The sequence below is a fragment of the Trichomycterus rosablanca genome, chromosome 2 (assembly GCF_030014385.1).
Source record: "Trichomycterus rosablanca isolate fTriRos1 chromosome 2, fTriRos1.hap1, whole genome shotgun sequence".
Lineage (NCBI taxonomy): Eukaryota > Metazoa > Chordata > Actinopteri > Siluriformes > Trichomycteridae > Trichomycterus > Trichomycterus rosablanca.
In genome coordinates, this window is record NC_085989.1 from 32,895,147 (window position 1) to 32,919,447 (window position 24,301).

Here is a 24,301-nt window from a genome sequence, read left to right on the forward strand (position 1 = left end):
CCAGATGAACTGATTCAACTTTGTGGATTTGTGTACCTGGATTATTGAGCATGCATCAACAGATTACTACCCATTATAACCACTAGGTGGTGCAAGTGTAACAGACACGTCTAACTAATCACAGCAGCCAACTAACTAACAAAGTTAACTGGCTGTTTTAATAATTATAATCTGTGAAGTGAACCAAAAACTATACTGTGTATAAAAATATTTTAAAGCTATAGTATCAAAGGAATCATAACTGATTTGTTGTTGCATAAATATGAAGGCCGTATTCAGGCTAAGGCATTTACAATACAATGGCTACATTGTCCATGGTTGCTTGACCTTGCTTCCTTTAACCCTTTTATTGTTTTCTTGTCTGATTTTATCCTTCAAACAGTTCATTTAAAACATTGCTTAGGACACTTCAAACGTTCTTGGAGTTTCTGTTCTTCCTGTAAAAGAAAATGTTTGTAGTTAGCAACATGAAGCTTGTTAGTATGAAGTAATATACAATAGACATATGTGTTTTTGATGGTACAGTATAAAATGCTTCTCAGGTGTGATATGCTTCTTTATGTCAATTTTAAATTGTTCAGATTATAACTACTACACATGCACCTGTTTCTGTGTGATTTCCAAGGTAGGCTGAGTCCCAAATAGAGTTCTACAACCTACTTATGTGCACTACATAAGGCACAACAAAACAGGTTATAACATGGAGGTATAATAGGAACTGGAGTAAATGATAAGCATTTGCCCATGTTTTCATGCTTTGTGGCACAGTGAAGCACAAGTAATGTGCTGGTTTCTGGGTTCAGAGACATTTTTTACACTCAAGGCCACCCGGCACTTTGGTCAAACATGCTGATTGGCTTTTTATAATTAAAAGGTCTATTACTATAGCCTATTACTATTAAGGCTTACTAAGGGGAAAAGGGGAGTTGTCATGTTTGCCAAATATGTTTGATGACCTACAAGCCTTTTGTTAAAACTTTCCATGGACTAATGTCATAAACTACAAGTAATCATCATAACAATCATTGACCAGCAGTCAAAATAGAGGCTGTGTGATGGTGTGGCAATGCAATTACTAATGAAACCATAATTCTGCTCTTTACCAAAAATGAAATCTTTAAGAAACACATTAAAAGGTCCTCCACTAGGCGCCCAGGTAATCCGCTAGCACACCAGCGCTGAGATTCTGAACTCCCGAGTTCGAACCGCAGCTCTGCTACCGGTCGGCTGGGCACCCTCTAGCGAGCATAACTGGCAATGCCTGCAGCAGACAAAATTGGCCACTGAAGTCTGCCAGGTGGGAAAAAGACTGGACTGAAAAAGTGAGTGGGGTCTTCGACGCTATGTGAGGACCCTGGTTAGTAGCCCAAGGTGCCTGTACAGAAAGTGGAGGAGCACGGTGATCAGTGCGCGGCTCTCCGTGCACGAATACTGGTCGCACTCGCATATTTACCGAATGTATGGGCGAATAAGGAGTCAGTGAAGTGCGCACGCATCAGAGGGAGCGAGACGCAGGCAAAAATACCTTCCTCGAACACAAGGTCTCGGAGTCCCCAGCAGCGGAAGACGAATTGACTATGCTAAATTGGGGGAAAAGGGGGAAAATGCATAAGCAAAAGAGCAAAAAAAAGTTCCTCCACTTAATAACAAAATTGAGATATAGGATTGGTCTATCCACTGAGTTCTGAGTTGAACCCGATATATGATATGTTGTGGTAGAGCTTTAAACAGGTAGTTTATTCTCAAAAGCCCTTTACTCTGCAACAAAAATAATAATAATAAAAGAGTGATATATATCACTATATATAGAGCTTTAAACAGGTAGTTTATTCTCAAAAGCCCTTTACTCTGCAACAAAAATAATAATAATAAAAGAGTGGGCCAAGATTTCTTCACAACAAAAAGAAGTGTTCTCCAATTTTTTTAATTTTAATGCATGAAAATACAAATCCCATCTTCGGAAAAGATATATATATCACTTGGGTTTATATATTTTTATAGTAAATATGGAATAATTATATCACCCCATCACTTCCTGTAAAGCTAGTACCATCTGAATAGAGGGCTTGAATAATGTAGTATTTTTATTTCTTACTTGCTAGCATTTGGTTTCCAGTGGATTGTGCTTGCTGACCAGCAGGTTGTAATGTCCTTTGCTGATTTGCTACTCCGTTTTCCTGCTTGCTTGAGGAGTTTTCCATTTTAAGTGCTGTGACAGTTCCAACCTTATCTGACAGAATCGGTACACAAACTGGTTTCTTAGCAATAGGTGGAGGGATCTTGACAGGCTTTTTTGTGCCATTCATAACCACTGACTTAGTCTGATCTGAAATCTGCATGAGCTCTGTGGCAAGACTCTGCTTGAGACCTGCCTGGGCCTCTGGAGATGCGGGGGTCTCTATGACAACTTTCTTTGTGCTCTTGGAGAAAATGAAGCTGGCTGTTGAGGCAGGAGACTTATGTAGGTCACCATCGTCAGGTGTTTTATGGGACGTTACAGGGTCATGATTGCTATTTGTGGTGGGGGTTGATAAGCATAGATTGGGCCTCGCTGAAAGTCCACTGGAGGACATGGCAGCCGTCTTCATACGTATTGCCTCTTGAAGGCACATGGAGGGAGCAGGGATAGTAGATGATGACTTTATAGATAACTGCACTGATTTCCGAATAGGTTTCTGTGGTGTTACCATGTTTGATACACACTGATCTGGGTCTGGACTGGGTTCAGTGCCAGCTTTGCTATCCTGTGTGAGTGCAACTTGGTCTTCAACATTTAATGAACGTAGACGTACCATCTGAAGTAGAGAGGGCGTGACCAGGGGAATGTTCGCATCCTCTTTTGAATTTGGTGCAGATTTATAGTTGGACAATGGTTCTTTGCTTTTGTTGTCTTTACTTGCTGAATTTGGTTGCCTCCTAAAATTAACAGTGGACTCATCTTCTGCTGAAAGAACAGATGATGGTGACACATCTGAGGAGGTTGCAGCAGACTCAGTCATTGTTTGTTGTGAGAAATCATTAGCTGCTCGAGTTAGTGGATTTGAAAGATCATGTTGGGGTTCAGGAGTAATCTTCTGAGGTGACGTTTGAAAATTCTGCAATGTAGATGTTTTAGGAAGCACTGATGTTTTTAAACAAACCGTATCAGTGACAGCTTGTGAGACATCCTCAGCAGACTGTGGTTTGATGTCTGATTGATCAAGTAGTTTGTCTTCTGAAATTTTGGGAGTCGATTCTTTAAAAATGTTCTCCACTGTTGTGCTTATAATAATTTGTGGCTTTTGGTTTTGCTCTGAGTTACTGACCATATCTGATACATCAGTGCACTCTTCTGGAATTGCATTGTCCTTCGGTCCAGATGATGATTTATTGCAGTTGTCAGGATTTTCTAAAAATGATTCATGCATGACTGGTGGTGGAGGAAGAGGGAAGTCTATCTCATCATGCCCCTCAAATACCAAGTCAGATGATTCGTCCATAGGTGGAGGTGGTGGAGGCCAGGAAGACTCTAGAATGGAGAGTTCCTTTGTAATCCCAGACTGTAGTTCTTCCTTTTGTGAAGAGAGAGGAGGATGTTCAGAAGGTGGTGAGAAAGACTGAGAGAGTTCAATAGTCTCAGGACCTTCTATGGTTACTGTTTGTGTGGGCTTATGATTTGGGAGGTCTCTGTCAGTGCAGTGATTGATTAAATATTGGTCATGTGTGTATGTTTCTTCAGCCTTTGGGGTAAAATTGTTACTCTCTGATAAACCATTACCACCATCATGACATAACTTACTATCCAACTGCTTTGTTGGTGATTGTGGTTTTTGATTATTGTTCCCAGCGAATGTTAATGATGTTACTGTGCTTTTTTGGTCCAATTTTTGTTGTTGGTGGTGAACTTGAGATAGGAAATCATCTGTTTTTTGGATTAATGGATTTGATGGAGTCTTATCCAGAGTCACCTGTTCTTTAACTACTGAGGAAACATTTTTTGCCTCTTCTAATTGGTGTTCTACTACTGCCTGTCTTTCATCAAGTTTATGTGTTGACTTTTTTTCACATGGTTTCTGAAGCTCATATGGCCTGTGGGCATTTGGATTTAGGCCAAATAAAAGTTCAGTTGTGCATTTATTGTGAGCCCAGGTTTCAGGGGGTGGTGGACAAGGTGCTTTTACTTTGGGTGGAGGAGGAATGTCAAACAGTTCCCTGAAGGTTGTGGCTACAGATGTAGGAGGCAACACATTTTTTGTTGTTACAGTAAGGTAAACACTTGATGGCTGTGGTGCAGTGGTTTGTATAAAGTGACTGGCTTGGTCTGATGTAGTGGATGTTATGGAAACCAGTGATGAGACTGAAACTACAGGAGATATTCGCACACTTATCCTCTCTGGTTTAGGAGGTTTGACCTTTAGCCTTCTTGGCGAGGATGGACAGATATCTTTTGACGAGTGAGTTGGTGTTCCACTTTGACTGGAGTATCCACTTGAAGGGGACATTGTTCTTTCAAATTTATTTTCTGGGGATGAGTCATTTGGTTTAAGAGCATAAGCAGACTTTTGAACAGGACTGAACGGACTGGTGGTCAGAGAGTGGGCATCATCTGAAAATACTGAGACTGGAGAACAGGTAGAAGTATTTTCATTGTAAATTGATGTCTCTTCTTTTTCACTGAGTCCTTCGTCTTTTCGTCCACCGTTGAATCCCAAGTATTTAATATCTGTTGTATTTGCAGATTTTCTTGGCCTTTGTGTGAGATTTTCATGGTGTGAAGAGCATGTTCTCCTTGGTGGTGGTATTGGTGGTAGTTTAGCCTTTATTATTGACAGGTTACGAGAGCACAATTGAGCATTGCTCAGTTCCCCCTGCTCCGGTCTCTGCCTGGCGGCTTTGCTGGTTGAGCTTGACCAACTTGCTGAGCTTTTTAGACTCAACCGCTCTTCATTTAAATCTGTCACGTCCTTCATTTTGTCCACATCATTTGAAGGTGGCTCACATCCTTTAAAAGATATGGTAGATGGGTTAGAAACGATAGTGTCAGATGATTGTGAACCGCTCCATTTGAAAGTGGTGGAAGGTGGTTCATCGTGAGTACCCCCTTCTGAGCATGAAGAACCTGGACTTGCTGAGGCCAAGCTATTCTTGTTTACTGTACAAACACTGCGTCGGTGACAATTTCTGTCAATTTCTATCACATCTATTGAAGAAGGAAGGATTGCATTGGGAATAATTGTGGATAAATATGTTGCCTGTGGTGAGATAGACATCACAGGGCCCTGGGGTTCTTGTAGGAAAGTGGAGACAGTTGTTAACTCTGGTACAGCCAAGGACTTTGGTCTCTGCATAAGAAATGGCTGTCGTCCAGATTTACTGGTTAGAAGTGAGTCATCTCTATACACAGCTTGTATCTGCTGTTTAAGAAGTTGCTCCTCTCTGAAAACCTGAAGAGCTTCAATATCCTGTAGGTGTACCCGTGCCCCATTATGACTTGTAACGGACACACCACCATCAATTACGGGTATTATCACTGTTCCATCATCTTCACCAGCTGGGAGCTGTTTCAGTAAAGCCTCTTTTCCCATACCTGTTAGACATGAAAGCAAATGATTTTACCTCATGATAATTACACATTTCTATTTCCATTTAGAAACACTGTATGTTCATAGGAACATAACATACATAGCTCTTTTTGAACGTGTTGCGGGATTCCCATAATAGTTGTTCGTCTGCCTCTTTTTTTGGTCTTGTCCAGCCTTTTTACACTGTTCAAAGGCTTAAATGTTGAACCTGAGAAATATATCAATCAAAGAATGTAATCAATTCAAGGAAAGCCATCACAAAGTGTCTTAGTGAGATGTTGGTCCACAAAAACACACCAAAACAGGTCTTTGGAAATGAATTAATTCATTCATCCTTGTTCCATGGCATATTGATGTTTGGTTGATGGTGGATTAAAACTGTTGTCTAACTTCAGTCCAAAAGCCCAAGATGTTAAATAAATGCTAGAAAGTTTAATGCTATTTTATTATACTGCAGTTAATGCTTACTACCATTTCCCTACACACCTTGTAGTCCATTTCTGTAAACACAAACACTACATTTTTTTAAATTTTATTTTTGCATTTTCCCCTTTCCCTCCCAATCTAGTTGTATCCAATATTCCAGGTGCAACTTCCTTTGCCTCTGCAGATCCCCCACCCTGACTTTCCCACCTGCCAGAGATGGGGTCTCACCTAGAGCAGCATAGTGCAGGGAGAGTCATTATGAATCGACCATCCCACATGCAGGCACCTCAACCAGCCAGCAGAGGTCACAATTGCCGCAGCAATGAGAAATCTGTTTGCCTATTCCTTCATTCACAGCCAATTGTGTGGATATGTGTGTGTGGGCGCCAGGCCGCTCAATATTACAGCTAAGATTTGACATGCACTACATCCAAATGAGCCTGATACATGGATTGATTTTACTATAATAGTCAAAAGTGGCTATTTAGGACATACAAATAAAAAAACAGGAAAACACATTGTGTAAACATAACGGCACTACATTTTATAGTGTAATTAATTATGTAAAAAAAAAAAATCTGTCTGGCTAAACATGATGTTTATTATTAATTTAAGTGCAGTAAATTAAGTTAATAATGAAGTCTATGTTCTATACCTTGGCGTGTTAGCACAGGTCTTGTGGACAGTGCAGATACAGTACATGCTGATGTGATGGACTGATCAGCATTGCTGTCAAAACTCAGGTGTCCATCTTCTACAAGGCAATTTACATCTTTTTCTTGTTGTGTAGTAGCTGTGGACTAAACGTAAAGCAAACTAGTAATATGATGTGGCATATTTAGTAAGCAAAAATTTTAAAAGTTCTTTGAAAGACAAACTTACAATCGAATGATCATCCTGAAAGTCCAGTTCATTGTTTTGCACTGTATTAAAACATTGAAAAATTCATATTAGGACTCTAATACTCCCACTTTACACAATCAAGATTACATTTCATTTACAATTAACAAAAATGACAAGGATATGTAATAATAGGAATAGTTAGAAATATTGTGTAAGCAACAAACTCTGCCTGTATAGACAAGAAACTAGAGTCTTTTATCTTCTTAATCTCATAGCCTTAAATCACACTTGCAATTATAGTGACAGCCTACCATTATTAACAATGTCAAAAGACATAAGACTGGAAAACATCATCTTAACTGACTTGTACCAGAACAAAAGATCAAGTTTTTCAAGATTTAATCAACCAACAAAAATATAGCACTATTTAAAGCATTAGAGTGCAGCAATCATTTCTTTACAACTTAAAACTAGTTCATAAAACTTTTTGATTGAATGACAACAGCCTGAATGAAAAATTATTTAGATAAATCATACACTAAATGGCCAAAGGTATGTGAACACCTGACCATGAGCTTGTTGCACATCCCATTCCAAAGCCATAGACATTAATAAAGATTTGTGAGAGCATTTGTGAGGTCAGAGGCTGCTGGACGAGGCGGCTTGGAGTAGACATTCCACTTTTACTAAAGATGTTTAATGAGGATGAGGTCATGGCTCTGTGCAGGCCCGTGGAGTTTCTCCACACCAAACACATCAAAGTATTGTGCACAGTTATGCTAGAACAGGAAAGGGCTATACCCAAACTGTTAATAATAGGATGAAATTTCATTCATTTTATACACCTGTTAACAGTGGATGTGGCTGAAACACTTGATCTTAATTATTAGGAAGGGTGTCTACATAATTTTAGCCAAATACTGTAGTGTATCTTTTATATATTATATTCCTTATGTATTATAATACATATCCTTTTGTATATATTATATTATTTTACATTTTATAAGGGTCAGGGGTAGCCTAGTGGGTAGACGTTTGGGCTAACAACTGAAAGGTTGGAGGTTCAAATTCCAGCTCTGCCATGCAGCCACTCTTGGGCCCTTTAGCAAGGCCCTTAACCCTGTTTGCTTAAGGGGCGCCATACAATGGCTGACCCTGCGCTCTGACCCCAGCTTCCAAAAACAAGCTGGGATTTGCGAAGAAAATTTTTGGTTGTACTGTACACCTGTATATGTATATATGACAAATAAATGCATTCTATTCTATATTTGTCTATGTAAATGGCCTGAACCATACATGATAAAACAAAACACACAAGAAATGTGCCATAAGAATACAGAAAGTGTAGCTGTCTGTTTTTTTTGGCTTCTGGGTAACACTTCATAATGTACTAATAGTGATTCTGAAAATTCACTGGGAATCAAATCATGAACAGATTTTGCATGTGCTTATGTTGTTTGTTCAATAGCATTATCAACAATTAGTTCTTTGATTTTTGTACATTTATTTATTCCAGTAATGATCACACAAATTTTGCAAGTTTTGAAATAATTCCTTAACTGTGTGTAGAGGTAACTAGACTTAGCTGGAGTGACAATCACTTTTAGCTATAAGGGAAAGTATACTTACCCTCCTGTTGTAGTATCTTTAGCCCTTCTTGTGCTTCTATGTGCAGATCTTCCAAATGCTTTGGTCTGTTACCCTCAATGAACACATTCTCCTGGTAATGTTGGGAGGCTATGTAATGTACGCTCAGTTTTCCTTGTTGGTCTTGCTTTTGCCCAGCTAGAAAGAGAAAGAAAGACACTTTTAGATTTTATATGAATCAAATATACACAGTCAATGACTTGTCAGTAGTCAAATATTTACAGTTATGGCCAAAAATGTTGGCACCCCTGCATTGCTCTCAGAACATGCACTGTTATTCACATGTTTATTTCTTTTGTTTGCACTGGATAAACACACAAAAACAGAAAAAAATAATTCCTTACAGAACTCCATAAATGGACTGGACAAAATTATTGGCACCCTTGACTTAATATTTGATAGCACGTCCTTTGGAAACAATAACTGTAATCAATCTCTTTCTGTAACATCTGCTGGAATTTTGGACCACTTTTTTGCAAACTGCTCCAGGTCTCTCAGATTTGAAGGGTGCCTTCTTCCTTCTTCTGTTTTGAGCTCTGTCCAGAGGTATTTGATAAGATTTAGATCTGGACTCTTCAGATTACTGGCCACTTCAGAACTTTCCAGTCCTTTGTCTTAATCTATTTTGTGTGCTTTTGGAAACATACTTTGGGTCATTGTCCTGCTGGAAGACCCATGCTCTCTGAAGGAGACATCATCATCATCACCACATTTTTTATTTAGCGTCTTTCCCATGCTAGGGATGCTTTACACATTTTTTTAAGTAGGCTTACAATTTTCAAAACACAGAACAATAAAGACAGACATTGCAAGATAGCAGCAGTAAACACAGCCACACACAGCCAAAAAACAGAGCAGTGTAGCAGCGGAAAATGCAGCCACACCCACAGCCGGACTGTAAAACAGTGTGACACCAGTGAAAGTAGTTCTTGTAAGGATTCAAAGCTCTACAATCCTAACAATCAACCAAACAATCAAAACAAGAACACAAACATTGGGAGAAGCAGCAATTGAACAGATGGACACCAGAATACTCTCACCCGAAACTAACATGAAACTTTTGTAAACAGCAGTAATCAGTAGAGACTCAGCTTTCTGAAACTGGGCCCTACATTGCACTTCAAAATTGACCAAGATGAGTCTTCAGATCTCATGATTCCAGGCACACAGTCAAGGCATCCAGTGCCACAAGCAGCAAAGCACCCTCAACACATCTGTAAACGTCCACCATGTTTGACCATAGGGACGGTGTTCTTATCATTGGGACCATAATGTGCTTTACCAGAAATCTCTGTTTTGGTCTTATCTGTCCACAGGATGTTCTTCCAGAAGGAGTGTGGCTTTCTATTGCAAGTTCTGGCAAACTCTAGTCTGGCATTTTATATGTGTCAGCAGTGGGTCCTCCCGAGTCTCCTACTAGAGCGTCCTATTTCATTTAGATGACAACAGATAGGGTGAGCTGACACTGTTGCACCCTGTGTCTGCAGGTCATCTTGAATTTGTTTTTTTGATGTTCTTATCAACCATTTAAATAATCTTTTATAGCAATCTTCTATAAATCTTTCACTTTTGTCCACATCTAGGGAGATCAGCACAGTGCCATAGGAGACTCAGGAGGACCCACCGCTGACACATATAAAATGCCAGACTAGAGTTTGCAATGTGCTGTAAATGTATTATTGATGTTGCACAGTGGACACAGGAACATTAGGTTGTCTAGAGATGAACTTGAAGCCTTGACCATTTTGGTACTTACATCCAATTATAATTCTTGTTTCTTCACTTATGGTACAAAGAGACACATGGATTGAGTCAATTTTCCTCCATTAAAACAGGTTGCACATGTATTTAAGTAGATATCACTGAGTAATTGTAGTGCATTACTGTACACATCGCACAGGGATAGAAATATCATTGTGCATTTTTTTTTTGAAAAATTTTGTGTTAAGGAGACTAACAAATACAGCAAAAATATCATTTAAATGTAGAATTTGGTTGCATTCAAAGCTATGTATTACCCCTTTTAAGTAAACTGATATATTAGTTCATGATTACTTAATGCAAATAGATTTACTGATAGTGTATTTAATAGTCCACATTTTTAGAAGCTTTAGTCTAAGATGGCTATGTCTTATTAGCTCTGAAGCTGACTGTTATCTTACTGTTGAATAGAGGATTGAAAGAAACATGAAACTTCAGAAGGACCTTTAGCAGTCTTTGGGTAGTCTAAGAAACAGTAGAAAAGCTGCCCTTCTCGAAGTTTGAAGACACTTTGGGGGAAAAAGACAACTTCTGAAGACAACTTTTGAAAAAGCTATTAGAATGCAAACCTGAGGGAATTTTCTTTCAGAAATCGCATCAGTTCTTTATTACAGTCTCTGTACCCCCTACCAGATATCAACTTTTAGGCGGCTTGATTAGTAGCCACCCCTTGGGGGTGTCAGGTAACTTGACCGTTAAGATGTGGATTGTGATACCATGCAGAGCTAACAGAGATGAGCAGTTTTATAAATATCTTGCTGAATGTAACTTTTAAAATTTTCCATAAGCAGTGATGTGTATATAATATTATTTCTACAAATCATTTGTATACTCCACAACACATTGCCTATTGTTTGTCTGCACACATCCTAATTATTGAGTGCTGATGTTTCAGCCACATGTATTGCTACCAGTCATATAAAAAAGCCTTTGCAGAAGAGCAGAGGCTGTTATGACTGCAACTCTAAATTACTGTCATATTAATTAATGGTTTTGGAATGATATGTCTAACAAGATCGGGCATTCATGTACTATTGGCCACATAGTACAGGTACAAGTGAATTGGCCAGCTGCATATTGTCCAGTTTGCACAAGGTGACTAACACAAAATAGACATGCTAATGATTTTAATAATTATTGTCATTTGTTCACCTAAGGACTTGGCATAGTAATTCTCAATTACACTCCACTTTTCTATTAACTGAGTTTGCATTTTAGGTACAGTTTATGGGTGCATTTTCAGCAGTTGACATGCTGTTCCAGGTAATCCCACAAGTTTCTAATAGGATTGGGGTACAGGATTATGATGCAAGTCAAAGCATCCCAGTGTTCCAAACACAGATTTAAACCAATGCAGAGTCATGTACTATACAAACTTAGGTCTTCACTTTGGCCAACTTTACTCAACATTTTGGATATAGATTTTTAAAACTGGCAATGTTGTTTTATTCACTATTTCTCTACATGTGTGAACTATTGACACAAACAGCCTAATTTCTTTACATCATCTAATTTACATGCATTTTAGATGCCCATTTTCTTTCATGACAATACCTAAAAACTCTTACTCACCCTTCTTTTTGAAGACTGACAGCAGATATCTCAACTTTTTACTAAGAAAAACCACCATCTCTGCTTTGTGAAGATTCTAGAAGTCCTAAAATGCTATCACTGTAGCAAAAGCCAATAATAGTTTGAGAGATACAGTCCTGGTATGGTTCCCAGCCACTGAACTGAACTGATGTTGTGAGGTAGCCGAGTTGCCCAGACTGATAACGGATAAGCTAATCGGACACAATGAGATCAGCATCAATCCCAGCTGCCTTTTCTCTGCCACTTCTGCCCTCCCTCCTTTCTTTTCACAACAACCCCTCCCTTTGTCACACATAACCGCCCGTGAAACATTAAGAAGCTTGGCTGGGTTTAACCCCCTTTGATCACTCCAACTGAACTTGGAGTCCGGTTTCCTAATCAGGACCAAATTTTCTCATTTTTTCCTCTAAACCCTAATTAGAGTCACTTTTAGGTCTAATGCATACTCCATATGTATAGCTCTTGCTATTTCTATTAAATAGTTAGTAATTTAATCTAGCGGTTCTGTGTGTTTGCAAACTGTTCAATGGCTGTATCAGTATGCAAATTGAGTTATGCCTTGCTTAGCCATTTTTTGATCAGTACTTGTTAAATTCCCTCTGTTGATCATTGACCATAATTAACTATGATAAACTAATGTTAGGGTTTGATATGCAAAGCCACCATACCATTTCATCAATGGATTTCAATTACCATAACAAAACACACATGCTGTTTTAACTGATCAAGTACACATGGCCACTGCTAGCCTAGGGGTTAAGGTACTGGACTAGTAATTAAAAGGTCACTGGTTCAAGCCCCACCACTGCCGGTTGCCACTGTTGGGCCCTTGAGCAAGGCTCTTGAGCAAGGCTCTTAACCCTCATTTGCTTAGACAATGTACTATCACATACTGTAAGTCGCTTTGGATAAGAGCGTCTGCTAAATGCCAAAAATGTAAATGTAAAGCAGAAGTTGGAATGGCTTCAACAAATACAAAAACTACTATAGTGCAGATAGTTTCCCCTTCTGTCTGCTAAATGTGAGTAAGCAAGAAAGTGAGTTACAAGCCAGTTCCAGATGGAGTCTCACATATTAAAAAAAGCCCTTTGGGGATCTTGATTTTGATCCCAAATCAAAGTGAAATTGATCGTGCTTTCTCGGTTCATATGGTATTATTTTCTTTGCTAACTGTCAACTCAGAAAAGCCAACTATGTCTATGAGCTTATAGGCAGTGGCTTAATTCAACTACTTTTAAAATCATATGCTAGCCACCTCCACAGCTTCTTTCCCCAAGCTATCACCCTCCTAAACAGGGAGCATTCCTACATCCCTCTGTTTTAAACTACTGCACATGCACTTTAACACACTTGCTGTACATATGTATCATCTGTATATATCATGCCATAATTCTCTTGCTTTTTACTTAAAGTTTGTTAGTGTAGTGTATTTATGTTTAGATAAATGTCTATGTTTATATAATATACCTTTTTTTTATATTATTTTACTACATCTAAATGTTGACACTTGCACCAAGAAAAATCCCTTGTACACCTGGTACTTGGCGAATAAATAAAGATTCTGATCTTGATTTAAAATCAAGTGCATTAATAAGGAGTTGTCCATGCTTTGAGTTTGTATTGGCCTTTACATTTCTGGGGCTATCCATAATATTTTGGAGTATGAGAGAATTTTGTCCAATCAGGTAATAGATCTTTTGTGAAGTCAGGTATTGATGTCGGACAAGAAGGCCTCATAATCTACATTCCAATTGAACCCAAAGATGTTGAGTTGGGTTGAGATTATAGCTTTGTGCAGGTCACAGGTGTTTATATGAGTACACCAAACTCATCATACCAGATCTGTATTAACATTGCTTTGCTTTGCTACCAGAAACAACAATAACTCTCATATTTCTTTATTGTTTCCTACTTTATTTCAATAGTGTTGTATTTTGTAGATGTAATTGCATGAAAGAAAGAATATTTTACTCAGCGACTTCCTTCTTCTCTGTCACTCACTGTCCCCTCTCTCTGATACACAGTGACAGCTACTGGCAGGAGTAATTATACAACAACAAATGTAATAGATTCATTTTCTCAGCACTATGCTTCCTCTGCACATTCTTTGAGGCCATTTTAATGTTGAATTTTACAAAATATAAAGAAAACACCAAAAAAACACTGTCCGCTCACTGTATATATATATAGAGAGAGAGACGGTCGGAGTTAACTTGTTCAGGACGTCACGTGTTTCGCGAATTTCGGTTCGTAATCCGAAATTTGTTCGTACGTTAAGTTGAAAAAGATTGTTCGTAACCCAAAATGTTCGTATGTTAAACCGTTCGTAACCCAAGGGTCCACTGTAATTGATTGTTAGAAATGGGTGTGGCCAAAACACCTAAACTCTATAACTGTGATTGGTCTTAGCAAAAAGACTGATGTTCTTAAACAGCTTATAGGACATTACATTATGTTTTTCTTTACCTTTTTACAAAAAAAGAGTTACAAAAAATGTTAAGCATTTGTCAGCAGTCTGTGTCTTATTAGCCATTATTTTAAACAGCTGTGAACTATTTTAGCATAACAAGAGGAATATACTCTTGAATCAGTTATTCAGCCTCTTATTCACCACCCTCTGCGCTGCACAGACCCTGATTTTGGCTCTGGTCAAGGACCCAAGAAGAATTGGCTCAGAAAACATGGCACCACTTGCTGAGACAAATAAAAGGAGGTATTTAGGTTGGTGCACTGCCAAATCTTACTTCAGTCTGCTCTTAGTGTGCCTTTTAAACAATACATTTATGACTCTTAACTTTACCTAGAGTTTCTTAACCACCAGACTTGATCAACGTTCTCAGATTTAAACTTTACATCTCATGTGTATAATGACAAAGATACTTTTAAACATGGGTACAGATATGCGTTTTTTAACATGTTAAAGACTAAGCATGAGTTGGAATCCTCTTTGAAAAGGCGAGACATTCCAAGAACAGACTGCTTGCCCCTGTTGTCTCTTTATACAAGCTTGATTAATATTTATCAGTAGACCCCAAAGACACCATCTGGTAAACGGCAAGGGGTGAGGGACTTGTTCGTGAAGCCAAAAATCCCAAGTTTCTATACACATTAACTCCATTAGCTAGCCCTGGCATTAATTCAAATCAAGTTTACAGAAAACAAACAACACATGGATGTTATTTTACGGTAAATTACCCTGGTATATGAATCACACTTGTCTTACTCATTATTGATTTCTGTGGAAATTTCTGCCAATTTAGCATTTGTGATGTCAGGCATTAATGTTGAGTGAGAATAATAAACATTCCAATTCAGCCCAAAGCCCAAATAGGATTGAGGTCTGAGCTCTCTGCAGGTCATTGGTGTTCCTCACTCATGACTTATCAAACCTTTTTAAGCAAAGCTTTAAGTGCCAGCCAGCCCCTCTAATCAGGCATTAGAGCCTCACAAATACATTTTTCACTAAATAAAAAACTATTTCCCACAGACACATTCCAAGATCTTGTATTCCAACCCATTTTAAAAGAATAAGGCTCATAAAGCTGCAAGGGGGTAATTCATATTAATACTGTTATTTTTATTTTGTTTTAAAATGTTTTTTCATATAGCATAGCTACTGCCAGATTCTAAACATCTTTTCTGAGTTCTTCTTTGCCAGGCTGTACTTTCTCTTTCAGTGAACAGTAAATATGTACAGTTTTTGGTACAATAAGTTGCATTTGAGCCATATTTGACCAGGTTAGCTTTAAAGCAAAATCTTTAAACCAAAAAAATTCAATGCAATTAAAAATAATAAAAAGAAAATCAGACAGTATTACAAATTATACCTTAAGCACAGCTACATCACACACAGCTTTTCTGTTTACAATCATCCATCTATTCACATATCAAATGTATTTTATGGTAATTTGGGATTAATTGTGCTAATTATCATATAAATAGACATGAATGAAATGATAAACAGCCCACTACAAAGTAGGAATGTTAGCTGAATACTTTACATGCTTTTAACTTGAGTGCACTAGTTTTATTCCAGCCTGACACTGAACCTGTACACAAAGCAAGGTTATTAAGGGCTTGGTTTGACAAGTTTGATGTGAACAAACTCCATTGACCTGCCCTACATATCAACCTCAATCCCAATAAACAGCTCTAGGGTGAACTGTAACATCTATTGTGAGCCAGACCTTCACGTCCAAAACCAGTGCCTGACCTAACAGATGTTTTTTTAACTAAATAAGCACAAATTCCTACAGACACAAGACCTTGTGAAAAGCCCTTCCAAAATGGTGAATGCTGGTTGAATGTCCTTTGTTTTGAAATGGGATGTCCAAGAAGCTTAAAGTCAGCTGACCACAAACCCTTGACCATTTAGTTTATGTTTAGTAAGTCCAGCAGATGGTAGTACAGTGCAAGTGTCTTGCAGCATGGGTGGTAATGATAGTAAATTCATTGTTTTTAGATCATTGGAATAAAATTTAATTTGACTTGTCTTGTACTTAATTTGTTCTATTTGTAATCCAAACCTTTGTTAAAAAGGCCTGTATAACTGTTTGTACATATATGTAGGAAGGTAAATAAAGTAGCAAATATGTCAAGTTTGATCCTTATTAGAATAACATGGTTACGTTAAGTAAATGAATTAATTAATAAACTATGGTTTGTAGTTGTGCCTCAGTCGCAGACCTAAATGTAGAGAATGTGAAACAATGTTTTTTTAATGAAACATCTAACTTAGGCTCTGATATGTTTACTACTTCTAAAGTGTACAAACTGTACTTTCATACTAAATCAGAGCTTTGTTCCATGCAATATGTATTTCAATCCAATGGACAATGTAAAGTCCGGTGAGGTCTCTGTTCTCATGAGGCAGTGTTGCTGAGAATGAGGTGGAGGGATAGGGGCAGGGATGGACTGGCCATCGGCAGGGTCGGGAGTTTTCCCGGTGGGCCGCTCTGTATGTGGGCCGCTGAGAGAGAAATTCTGTTTTAAATATTCCTTAATAATCCTGAAGTGTGCATTGGCCCGCCACAGTATCCTCACTGCATGTCCATTGGTCAATCACAGAAATGTCCCTCCCCCAGGATAAACCGTAATAAAAAAAATATTTATTATAAAAAGATAAGTCCGGTCGTAAAATCTGATTGGCTGAGCCGCGTTCGAATTCGTTGTAAAATCCCAGATATACGCACACCTATGACCACCTCACATTATTCCATATTAATATGCCACTGTCAGTGCAGAAACTTTCTGATGCAGGGTTGGAGGCGAGGGGAATTATGGCTGTAACTGGCCACCCAAGTGAATCTTCACTGCAGTCGTACTGGCACCCTAACTTCAGAGAGCTGCAAGCAGATGCAGAAAAGTGCAGGAAACTGGACAACCTGTTTGGCAGTGAGGAACTACAGCATAGCCAAAGAGCAGAAAAGGTATACAGTAGTTAGAGTCCAGCGCCTCTGCTTCATTAGTAATGCCGTTTAAGAAGAGACTGTGGGCCCATCTCAAATGTCGCTTATGCCCTACTTAGGGTACTTTCTAACAGTACAAAACATTTCTTTTAAGTCACTGAATGATTAATAAGTAGTTATCTAAGCTACTGTTGGATACCGGGGGCTTTAAACCAGCCGTTTTAAGGACTATTTTTGTGAAAGTTGTATTATGTCATGTCCAACATAGTGCACTACATAGGGCAGTGATATGTGTGGAGCGATGTGCTTGTAGTGGGCTGGCCAAGAAAAAAGTCCAGGGCTGAATTTTGTTCCCAGTCCAGCCCTGGATAGGGGAACATCTGTTTTGATGAAGAGCCAGATGAGCTATGTACTGGCTCTGAGTTCATCATAAAGCACATCTCCTCCTTCGCATGACCCCTGACTGGAAAATCCCAAACTGCATTTTATTAGCTCATGGTACATATCAAAATGCGTCAGTGAGGGAGTGTGTACCCATGAGCTTTAAACCGAGGTATAGAGTAAAGAGTAAATGAATCTAAAACTATGTATAGGTTTGCACGCACAGATGCTACAAGAACAGCATTCATACATATTACATATTAATGAATTCTTCTTTTTTATTACAAAACATCCCAACAAAATGTCTTTTACAAAATGTCCCAACTTTTTTGGGATTAGAGTTTGTATTTAATTTAGGGTAAGAAAATACTGGCACAGATATTATAGTATAGATTCCATTTTTCATACCCAGATTTGTACATGACTGCATAAGCAGTGTATTTAAGAATATGCAGAGGATTTTCTGCGGAAACAGCTGGGACGTCTAGTTTTTCATCTATTCATTCATTCTGTCATACCACCTCTTTATCCTGGTCAGGGTCGCTGTAGGTCTGATTCATTGTGTGAAGGGAAGGAAACGTCCCCAGACCCCCCTGGCCACTAGAACCACACACAATCTCTCTCTCTCTCTCTCTCTCTCTCTCTCTCTCTCTCTCTCTCTCTCTCTCTCTATCTCTCTCTCTCTCTCTCACACACACACACACACACACACACAGAGTAGATTTAGATTTCTACATTTACATTTTCAGCATTTAGCAGACACTTTTATCCAAAGCGACTTACAGTACTGTGACAATATACTGTAGGTTGTCCAAGCAATTGAAGGTTAAGGGCTTTGCTCAAGGGCCCAACAGTGGCAACCTGGCAGTGGTGGGGTTTGAACCAGCAACCTTTCGATTACTAATCTGGTACCATAACCGCTAGGCTACAACTGCCCCCAAGTCTTTGGACTTGTGGGAGGAAAATGATGCACCCAGAGAAAACCCACAAGGACACAAGGAGAACATGCAAACTCCACAAAGAAAGCACCCTGAGTGCTCGGCCAGCGAATTAAACCCAGGCCCTTCTTGCTGTGAGGCAACAGCGCTACTCACTGCGCTATCGTGCCACCCCCAGTTTTTCAGTACCTGAAAGGATGATGAAGTATCTCTAACCTATACCTGTCTCCTCTGACTTTCTCTTTCAGAAATGCCAAGTCATCATGCTAACTTTAGTTTACCACACTGCACACAAGATCGTTCACTTATATTTGTTTATCGATCAATATCACAAAAGGTCTACAAAAAAACAAAACATATTTGCTCATACACCATCAAGTCTAAAAGCTTCAGCCAATGTGAACTATTAATAACTTATATTGATCATGGCACTGCCTAATAGAGGTATCTTTTTGTGCATCTTAGGGTGACATTTGAGCCTAGCTTGCATTTAGTCATAGAATCAATCAACTGTCATTCTCTCCAGCCTTGAAATGTTCCACAGTGCATTCCTTCAATGTCTAAAAGTATCTAATAATATACAGGACTACTGCTTTAACTACAAGAGTAGTGGGTAGTAGTATACCCAGAGTATACCGATTGTAGAATAAGATAAGAAATCATAATAGTTGCAGCATAATGTTTTCATTAAGGGGTACTGTACACACAACAGGAATTCCATCACAAATTATCAAATGGATGTAATTTGTGCATTTGTGTTAGAGGTAAAGGTACCTGGATTGGGTTAACAAAAACACTGCTGCACGATCTGAGAGCTTTCCAAATGTATTTTTACAGACCATGTACACCCTTTAATGGAAACGGTATTCCCTGATGGCTGTGGCCTCTTTCAGCAGGATAATGCGCCCTGCCACAAAGCAAAAATGCTTCAGGAATGGTTTGAGGAGCACAACATTGAGTTTGTGGTGTTGACTTGCCTCTAAATTCCCCAGATCTCAATCCAATCGAGCATCTGTGGGATGTGCTGGACAAACAAGTCCGATCCATTGAGGCCCCACTTACAGGAGTTAAAGGATCTGCGCCAGATACCACAGCACACCTTCAGGGGTCTAGTGGAGTCCATGCCTCGACAGGTCAGGGCTGTTTTGGCAGCAAAAAGGGGACCAACACAATATTAGGAAGGTGGTCATAATGTTATGCCTAATCTGTGTACATGCGATCCTAGGTTTTGTAGTGAATCTAATCCTAGGTTTTGCTCTGTATACTGCTGTACAGTTATACTGCACTATAACTGTACAGCATGCTGCATGAGAGATATTTTGACTGGAATGCTGTATGCATATTCAAGGAAGTATCCAAGATACTATCAATAGATCTCTGCAATTAAAATGTAGCAATGCATAGGTCAAGGCAGGGATATAAAACAATGCCTAGGGCTCCGAGTCCTACCAGGACCACAGTGACCACAATAATTTTGAAACAGAAGAAGCTTGGCACAGCATTGAGAGTTGACCGTCTGGCCAAATTAGGCATACAGGCAAGAAGAGCTTTGGTCAGAGTGGTAGGAGAGAGCACAGCCGAAGCTCCAAAAGTCCTGTGCAGGAATGGGAGAATCTGTTGGACATACACAGATCTCTGCAGCACTCCATAATTCAGGACTTTATAGCAGAGAAACAAGATGGAAACCAATGCTGAATAAAAAACATACGCCAGCATTTACAGTCATGCAATCAGTATTCAAGCCATGTTTTGTCCTTGATGGTGGTAGTTCTAATTCGAGAAGAAAAAGAATGCATATAGAAGAAACAGCTAGACATTTTGTGATTGCTTCAGTATGCTGATGTAATTGAATTAGTGATTGTAGGTCAAAAAGGATATGCTACGTTCAAGACAAACCAAAGATTAGAAACACACAGAAATCCAACTGACTCATCAGTGAACTACACCTTGTGATTTATATTTAGTCTACAGTTTTCACTGGCACGAAACCCCTCAATATGAAAGCCACATACCCAGTGGCATCTTTCCCTGTTTTGTCTGCCATTTTTAAGTGACCCTTAACACTCGGCAGTACAGTTCATATGTAAAGTTTTTTTTTTTTCCATGAGTTGTCTGGGTAAACTGTGTTCATCTGGAGTTGTGTCTCTCTCTATACCCTGGCATTGAGTTTCAAGGTATTTTTTCCCATAAGGATGTATGGGAAACCTGTTAATGTGTTCCATGGTTCCATGGAACTATGTACAGTGGGGCCAAAAAGTATTTAGTCAGCCACTGATTGTGCAAGTTCTCCTACTTAGAAAGATGAGAGAGGTCTGTAATTTTCATCATAGGTACACTTCAACTATGAGAGACAAAATGAGAAAAAAAGATCCAGGAAATGACATTGTAGGATTTTTAAAGAATTTATTTGTAAATTATGGTGGAAAATAAGTATTTGGTCACCCACAAACAAGCAAGATTTCTGGCTCTCACAGACCTGTAACTTCTTCTTTAAGAAGCTCTTCTGTCCTCCACTCGTTACCTGTATTAATGGCACCTGTTTGACCTCGTTATCTGTATAAAAGACACCTGGCCACAGCCTCAAATAGTCAGACTCAAACTCAACCATGGCCAAGACCAAAGAGCTGTCGAAGGACACCAGGAAGAAAATTGTAGACCTGCACCAGGCTGGGAAGAGTGAATCTACAATAGGCAAGCAGGTTGGTGTGAGTAAATCAACTGTGGGAGCAATTGTAAGAAAATGGAAGACATATAAGACCATTGATAATCTCCCTCAATCTGGGGCCCCAAGCAAGATCTCATACCGTGGGGTCAAAATGATCATGAGAACGGTGAGCAAAAATCCCAGACCTACATGGAGGGACCTGCAGAGAGCTGGGACCAAAGTAACAAAGGCTACCATCAGTAACACACTATGCCGAGAGGGACTCAAATCCTGCAGTGCCAGGCGTGTCCCCCTGCTAAGGCCAGTACATGTCCAGGCCCGTCTGAAGTTTGCCAGAGAACATATGGATGATCCAGAAGAGGATTGGGAGAATATCATGTGGTCAGATTAAACCAAAATGGAACATTTTTGGTAAAAACTCAACTCGTCGTGTTTGGAGGAAGAAGAATGCTGAGTTGCATCCCAAGAACACCATACCTACTGTGAAGCATGGGGGTGGAAACATCATGCTTTGGGGCTGTTTTTCTGCAAAGGGGACAGGACGACTGATCCGTGTGAAGGGAAGAATGAACGGGGCCATGTATCGTGAGATTTTAAGCCAAAACCTCCTTCCATCAGTGAGAGCATTGAAGATGGAACGTGGCTGGGTCTTCCAGCATGACAATGATCCCAAACACACCGCTCGGGCAACGAAGGAGTGGCTCCGTAAAAAGCATTTTAAGGTCCTGGAGTGGCCTAGCCAGTCTCCAGACCTCAACCCCATAGAAAATTTGTGGAGGGAGTTGAAAGTCCGTGTTGCCCAGCGACAGCCCCAAAACATCACTGCTCTAGAGGAGATCTGCATGAAGGAATGGGCCAAAATACCAGCTACAGTGTGTGCAAACCTGGTGAAGACTAACAGGAAACGTTTGACCTCTGTCATTGCCAACAAAGGTTATGTTACAAAGTATTGAGTTGAACTTTTGTTATTGACCAAATACTTATTTTCCACCATAATTTACAAATAAATTCTTTAAAAATCCTACAATGTGATTTCCTGGATCTTTTTTTCTCATTTTGTCTCTCATAGTTGAAGTGTACCTATGATGAAAATTACAGACCTCTCTCATCTTTCTAAGTAGGAGAACTTGCACAATCAGTGGCTGACTAAATACTTTTTGGCCCTGCTGTATATTTTAGGATAATGTAAAATAATGGGGTTGTTTTTAACACATACACTGAAAATAACACAAATATAATATAAAACACACTGAAATACAATTGAAAAACAGTTAAACATTAACAAAAAAAAACAATAAAATCTGCACTTTACTTTATTGTTTTCTTATGCTTCTTAATCGTGGAGATGCTTGATCTTCGAATACCATATTCCTTAGCGAGTTCAGTAAGGGCGCATTCCCTGACTGTGTCGTTATTTCCTTTGGAGTGTGGTGGTGCATAAAGCTTAACGTGACTTATTGTACTAAAACAGCGAGCGGGGAATTTTATAAGTGGAGAGAACTTATGAGCAGTAATAATTAAGAGAAGTTATGTGTTCTTGTGTCATTCTTTTAATACATTAAGTCAGGTTAAGCTTTTTTTTTTTAACAATAAGCGTTTTAGACTCTCTCAGAAAAGCTGATTCTCCCAATTTCTCAGCACCCCGAGCTATAACACAAGTTTAAAAGTGAAACAGGAAGTCCACCTAAACACAGATACATGTGGACGCTTTCAGAGTGAATCTGACGGTTATTCCACACAGATGACGTTTTACCGCACCACTCAAACCAAGCGCTGAACAAAACGGCAGTTGCACAAACGAGTTTAAGGGTACAAATTTCTCGACAAAGGGTGTCAAGTTTTTTTTTTAAGATTTCAAGTTTAGCGGATATCAAGTTACAAGGTACCACTGTATTTTCATAGTGTACAAGATCTGCATTAGTGTATGCAGACTAAACTTTGTCAAGTCAGTTTTATTTCTATAGCACTTTTTACAATGAACATTGTCTCAAAGCAACCTAATCCAGGACCTACAGACCAAAATTTTGTTTATACAGCAGGACAAATCCTAAAGTCCTGTCCACAATTACTGGCACCACTGGTAAACATGGGTAAAGGTTTGTAGAACATTCACAATTTGGAGAATTAGCTTAATCTCACAATTAAGAAATAAAAGGAGAGCTGATCTGTGATGGAAAAACTGAGTCAGGATCAGGAAGTACTGATGCAATGATGGTGATTTAAGTCCATATAAACCTCATAGATAAATCAAAACTCCAATTAGGCCTAAGTGTTTCTCAACCATAGCACTGCCATTACATCTTCACCATAACCAAAAAAAAACCTCTCCCCTTCCATTGGCTGACATCCACCCCTGAAATACTTTGTGGTATTGGACAAAACCAACTACAGGTAACTCAGCATTTCCACTAGTTCACCATTATCATGCATACTTTTAGTTTAAACATTACATTACATAATTACATTAATAAATAAACTTCATATTAATTACCTTAAGATAATATCACTAACACAATCATACAAGAACACCACACACACATTCAAAATATAACATTTACAAAATGGTGCAGACCAAGGACTTCAAATACCATCAGCCATCAGTACTCAGGTCCTTTGACTTTCAGCACAGCTTCCTACATGCACAATTACAGTACAATTACTTAAACCAAACTGTCTTTTTAAAGAAGTTTACACAGTTAACAAGGCATATACAATTCTCACACTTCTTTAAATCATCTACACCTTCAGTTGGCCACCCTAAATAATGTTGGATAATTACAGTTTGCATTGTTTTTCAAGCTAATGATTCTGGTGTATTCAAGCAATACCATTGGGGTTAAAATAGAAAGAATCTTTATACAAGTCTTTGGTCAAACCGTATTTATATAGCACTTGTCTTTACAAGTAAGGGTTATTACAAATCTATTAAACTACAAATCATAAATGGTGCAACAGTTTGTAGTAAAACTTTCCTGTTTCAGTGTGACTGAGCACAAAGGGCAGTCAATAATGGCATGGATTGACAATTATAAAAGAACTCCAGTGGCCCACACAGAGCATGACATAAACCCTGTTGGG

The 24,301-nt window shown here is 38.9% G+C and overlaps 1 protein-coding gene across 2 annotated transcripts in view; it reads right to left on the reverse strand.

Annotated features, from left to right (window-relative positions):
- Positions 1–36: 36 nt before the first annotated feature.
- nhsl3 (NHS like 3) overlaps positions 37–24,301 on the reverse strand; it is a 60,982-nt gene continuing 36,717 nt past the window's right edge. Inside the window, exons 1-7 of one of the 2 annotated variants that reach the window (XM_063014442.1) lie at positions 11,811–11,868; positions 8,460–8,615; positions 6,870–6,910; positions 6,643–6,787; positions 5,662–5,769; positions 2,096–5,566; positions 37–437 (exon numbers count right to left, since the gene is read on the reverse strand). In XM_063014442.1, coding sequence (XP_062870512.1) covers positions 400–437; positions 2,096–5,566; positions 5,662–5,769; positions 6,643–6,787; positions 6,870–6,910; positions 8,460–8,615; positions 11,811–11,868 — 4,017 coding nt within the window. In that variant the 3' untranslated portion in view covers positions 37–399. Of the gene's footprint in view, positions 438–2,095; positions 5,567–5,661; positions 5,770–6,642; positions 6,788–6,869; positions 6,911–8,459; positions 8,616–11,810; positions 11,869–24,301 lie in introns of those variants that run through there. The other variant, XM_063014434.1, reaches the window with a different exon arrangement.